This window comes from Petaurus breviceps, unplaced genomic scaffold (assembly GCF_028583685.1).
Source record: "Petaurus breviceps papuanus isolate PSGF00001 unplaced genomic scaffold, PetGlider_PUasm1.0 296, whole genome shotgun sequence".
Taxonomy (NCBI): domain Eukaryota; kingdom Metazoa; phylum Chordata; class Mammalia; order Diprotodontia; family Petauridae; genus Petaurus; species Petaurus breviceps.
In genome coordinates this window covers 102,668-107,385 of record NW_027186046.1, presented here as the reverse complement: position 1 = coordinate 107,385, position 4,718 = coordinate 102,668, and the positions used below count along the sequence as shown (strand labels likewise).

The following is a 4,718-nucleotide window of genomic DNA, read 5'->3' as shown; positions in this document are numbered from 1 at the left end:
CTTGTCTCTCCTAGTGTTATACTTAAGAACTACTTGGTTTAGAGCAGGGGTGGGTCACCTTTGACCTCAATGTCACACAGGGCTCTCTGGGTCATCTAGGCCAAAAGTGGTCATCTGCCTGAATCCAGACTTCACAGAACAAATCCCCTTAATAAAAGAATTTGTTCTGAAAAACTCAGACTCAGTCAAAAGGCTGTATCCAAGGGCCTAGAAAACCACGAGTGGCCTTGAGGTTACAGATTCCCCACCCCTGGTTTAGAACTTCTAATTAAACCCTGGCCACCTGTTCACACAATTAGTTCTCTATTTCCATAGTGAAAAATACACTTGCATCTTCAGAATCAAGACTATTCTTTCCCCCAACTTAAGTAAGAATCCCTCTATAACTTACCAGAGTATATTTTTCAGTTTCTGTTGTGGTGGCTTTGGCTTCAGAAAAGTCAGAAATCCTCTGACAACTGGGTTGGAATTAGGGTTAGATGAAGTATCTTAGAATCACTGATGCAAATTGCAACAACCGTGGGAAGTACATGCTATTATTATCAACCTCTTTCATAAATGAGGAAACTGAGGCTGAGAGAGGTTTTGCCCAAGGTCACCCAAACCCCATATGCACCAAAACATTCATAGCAACACTTTCCCTTGTAGCAAAGAACTGGAAACAAAGTAGGTGGCCATTGATTGGGGAAAATGGCTAAACAAATTGTGGTATGAGAATGGACTGGATGATTTCATTCACTTCCAACCCTTCATAACCCCATTTGGGGTCTTCTTGGTAAAGATACTAGAGTGATTTGCCATTTCCTTCTCCAGCTCATTTTACAGATGAGGAAACTGAGGCAAATAAGGTGAAGTGACCTGTCCAGGGTCACACAGCCAGTCAGTGTCTGCGGCCAGATTTGAATCAGTCTTCCTGACTCAGGTCTGGTGGTACTTTATCCACTGCAGCGCCACCTAGTGGCCCCAGTTGGAAAATTATGATGCTCTAATGAGTAAGTTGGATACCCAGTTAGGGAAAACATAGACTTGCATATAAAGAGAAGTAAACAGAGACCATATACACAATGATAACAACCACATAAATGGAAAGAACAGGGAGAATAAAGCAAGTAAAATTGAATTTTGCCAAATTAGAAAAACAAAGCTCAGTACCAACGAAGGGAAGACCTTTCCTCTCACCTTGTGGGTTGTGGAGCATTGGGCAGAATGCCAAAGTTGTTTAGGGGTTGAATAGTTTTGCTGTTTATTTTTCTCTTTTTCCTATTTTTTTATTCTTTATTATGAGAAATAACCCTATAGGATGAGATTGGAAAAATCAATAAAATGTAGTTCCTTTCTAAAAGAGAATTTCAGAATCTTAAAGTTGGTAGAGTCCCAGCTTGCACAAACAGGGAAAATGAGTCAGAGACAGACAGACAGGGACTGGGCCAAGGTCAGGTACCTGAGTCTACCTTCTCCCAGAACAACACACACACACACACACACACACACACACACACACACACACCACGAGACCACGTGGAGGAAGAAGCTGTCTCAGAAAGGCTAGGGGATTGGGAAAGTCTGGGTGGGGCTGACCTCGGCTATATTTTGTGTTTCAGTCAGCCTGCCTGACCAGCAACCTATCTCCCCTTTCACCAGAGCCTGGAAACACTATGTCCTCCTCCATCATCACCTTGCTGGGTTTTGGTAAGTGAACCAGAAGAGACATCAGAGACCCTGAGGTCCCCCCTCCCGTTTCTATCTAAGCCATTTCCAGAAGGGAAGCTTGAAGTTCAGAGGGAGGAACTGATTTCTTGGAGATAACACAGTAAATGGTGGGGGAAGGGAGGGTGCAAAGCCAGAACCGGTGCCCCAGTCTTCTGCCGCCCAGCCAGCCCTCCCTAGGCTCTAAGGCTTGTCTCTGTTTCCTCTCTTCCAGCAGTTAGCACTGTACCTGGGACATTTATTTCAGTAGTTTTTCAGTTGTGTCTGATTCTTCATGACCCCATTTGGGGGTTTTCTTGACAAGGAAAGTGGAATGGTTTGCCATTTCCTTCTCCAGCTCATTTGACAAATGAGGAAACTGAGGCAAATAGGGTTAAGTGACTTTCCCAGGATCACACAAGTAGTAAGTGTTTAAGGCCAGATTCTAACTCAGGAAGATGAACCTTCCTGACTGAAGGCCTGGTACTGTATCCATTGTGCCACCTGTCTGCCCACCTGGCACATAGTAGGTGCTTAATCTTCATTGACTGACTGCCTCCCTAAGGTTTTGGTGGGAAGGATTTGTTGATCTATGTCTGACAGAAATCTTCTCTGGCAGGATTATGGCTGAGCCAGTGGATCAGAGCTCAAGAGGGTGAGTGTTTCCCCCATATATCCCAGCCCAAACTCCCCCTGACCCTTATCCAAACTCAGCACAACTGGGCAGCTGGGCAAGGAGGACACAGGAGCTGGGGCTGGGCTGATGGCTTGTCTGGGAGGAGAGCCTGGAGACAAAAAGGACAGAGGCCCTTCTGCACCTCCGGGCTCTGATCTCTTCCAGGCGCACTTCCCAGACCCATGCTCCAGGCTGATCCAGGCCCTCTGATCCCTCAGAAGAAGCCTGTCACACTCCGGTGTCAGGGATTTTCTGGAGCTGATATGTACCGTCTAAGGAAAGAAGGAAGCTCCCAGTACACAGATATACATACAGCCGGGAGAGAGGCTGAGTTCCCCATCTCCTCTGTGATGCCAAACACAACTGGCAGCTACCACTGCCTCTACAAGCACCAATCCCGCTGGTCCCGGCCCAGTGAGCCCCTGAACCTGGTGATGACAGGTGGGAGGGGCCCCAAGCCTTCCTTTCACCCCTTATCAGTGGCTGCGCCTTCCTTAGAGGGCTGGAGCCAGTCTTGGGATTGAAGAGGAGAGAAGACTCTCAGGACAGAGGGAAGGGCTCAGCCTGGGCTTCTGGGGGTGGGGCTCCACTAAAGCCAGGAGACTGAGGAGGAGGGACCCCCAGCCACTCCTGCCCCTCTTCTAATTCAGCCCCTGGAACTGAAAGTTGTTTAGGGGTCAGGAAAGGAACGGCTTGCCCCTCCATTGTGGTCTCCTTCTCCCACAGGCTGGTATGAAAAACCCTCACTCTCAGCCATGCCCAGCCCAGAGGTGTTCTCAGGAGAAAATGTCACCCTCCGTTGTCAGTCCCAGCAGTGGTTTGAAATATACGTGCTGTACAAGGAGGGAGGGGCCAACCCTTCCCAGATCTCAGGAAGCTGGTACAAGGCTGATTTCCACATCCCTGAGGTGACTGCTGCTCATGGAGGCTCTTACAGATGCTACAGCCTTCACAGCGATGGCCCCTACGAGTGGTCAGCCCCCAGCGACCCCCTGGAGCTCAGGGTCAGAGGTGAGGGAGCTCCAACCTGGGGCCTTTTATGCCCATCAATCTAAAATGCAATGCTGTAGCCAAACTGAGTCTGGCCTAGGGAGCCCAGAAGCCAGGAGCATTTGGGTAAGGGAGACCCCAGGGCTCCTTGGGGAGAGGAGCTCTGAGGCAGGGGCCAGAGGGAGTGATGATGGAGGAGATTGGGATCTTATGACTGTAGAACATGGGTGGAAAGATTATGAAGTTCCCAAGACCTGGCCTGGAGTAGGGAGGGGAAGAAATGAGGTAGGTGGGGAGGGAAGGGAGCACATGGGAAAGGCAGCCCCAATCACTGTCTCTTCTCTTTCTCCCATTTCCAGGAGCCACTGATGACCCTCAGCTTTCCAGCCAGCCCCAGGGTTCAGCAGACTCAACAGCTAGTAAGTAACCAGAGAATCTCAGTACAAGGCAGGTATCTGAACCATCCCTAGCCCCCATCCTTACCTCTGCCTGGGGGGGGGGGGGGAGGAAGTCATGGAGACTGCCCCAAGTCAAGAAAGGGGAACAGCTGTGGGAAAGAGAGAAGGAAGAGGCAGCTTTATCCTCTTCGTCACACAACCAGTCCCCTTCCCCATCAACACCGGGAGGGAGGAGAATCTGTAGGAATTGGAAGACTCAATCCCTAAGTCACTGACAACCTCCATTCCCTGCCAGATGCTTCCCCCCAGAGTTACACTGTGGGCAATCTCATCCGCCTCGGCCTGGCAGGACTGGTCCTCATCATCCTCGGGGTCGTGCTGGCGGAAGCCTGGCACAGCCAGAGGAGGCACCAAGAAGCGACCCAGAAGTCCCTGCCTGAGCAGTCCAGCCGAGCCAAAGAGCAAGGCTGAGGTGGGATCCCATGAATTTGTAGCAAGACTTGGGAACTGTTTCTCTCTTTGGCCACCTTGGGAGCTGACTGGCATGCCTAATTATATGCAGTGTTTTCACTCTGCACAGATTCAATAAAAGAGACCCTTTGATACGTTGTAATCAGCCCTCCTTCCTCCTCTCCAAATGCTACCTGCCCCAGGGCCCTGGTGATGGGGACTCGGAGGGGAGAGAAATATACACTGGTGTTTGTACATTGGGTGTCCTGTCCCTGGCAGGGACTTCCGAATGCTCCTCCCTGTGGCTGACTGTCTCTGGTAGAGAAGGGGCAGTGGGCTCAAAGGCAGGACCCACCAGGAGGGCCTAGCCCCATTCCATCCTTCCCATCCCTGGCTTTCAAACACCACCTGCTTGGCTCAGTTGGTAGCGTCCTTACTCCTTAGGTATCTCTACCTCCCACCCAGAGGATTACCCAATGTGGGGGAGCAGGAACCAGTATGGGCCCCAGTCTAGTCAC

At 50.3% G+C, this 4,718-nt stretch overlaps 1 protein-coding gene across 2 annotated transcripts; it reads left to right on the top strand.

Moving 5' to 3' along the window:
• Positions 1-1,529: 1,529 nt before the first annotated feature.
• On the top strand, positions 1,530-4,363 carry LOC138167766 (platelet glycoprotein VI-like). 2 transcript variants are annotated; one of them, XM_069096733.1, is made up of 6 exons: positions 1,530-1,689; positions 2,306-2,341; positions 2,528-2,803; positions 3,089-3,373; positions 3,712-3,771; positions 4,046-4,363. In XM_069096733.1, exons 1-6 carry the CDS (start codon positions 1,656-1,658, stop codon positions 4,219-4,221), a joined length of 867 nt encoding a protein of 288 aa, XP_068952834.1. In that variant the 5' UTR covers positions 1,530-1,655; the 3' UTR covers positions 4,222-4,363. The 2 variants fall into 2 exon arrangements, with proteins under 2 accessions (XP_068952834.1, XP_068952835.1); XM_069096734.1 differs by having other exon boundaries at positions 1,573-1,689; positions 2,581-2,803.
• The last annotated feature ends 355 nt before the right edge of the window (positions 4,364-4,718 follow it).

Coding starts and splice junctions, on each gene's coding strand:
- LOC138167766 (XM_069096733.1), top strand. CDS start 1,656: ATGTCCTCCTCCATCATCACCTTGCTGGGTTTTG. Junction 2,342..2,527: donor GTGGATCAGAGCTCAAGAGG/GTGAGTGTTTCC, acceptor GATCTCTTCCAG/GCGCACTTCCCAGACCCATG. Junction 3,772..4,045: donor TTCAGCAGACTCAACAGCTA/GTAAGTAACCAG, acceptor ATTCCCTGCCAG/ATGCTTCCCCCCAGAGTTAC.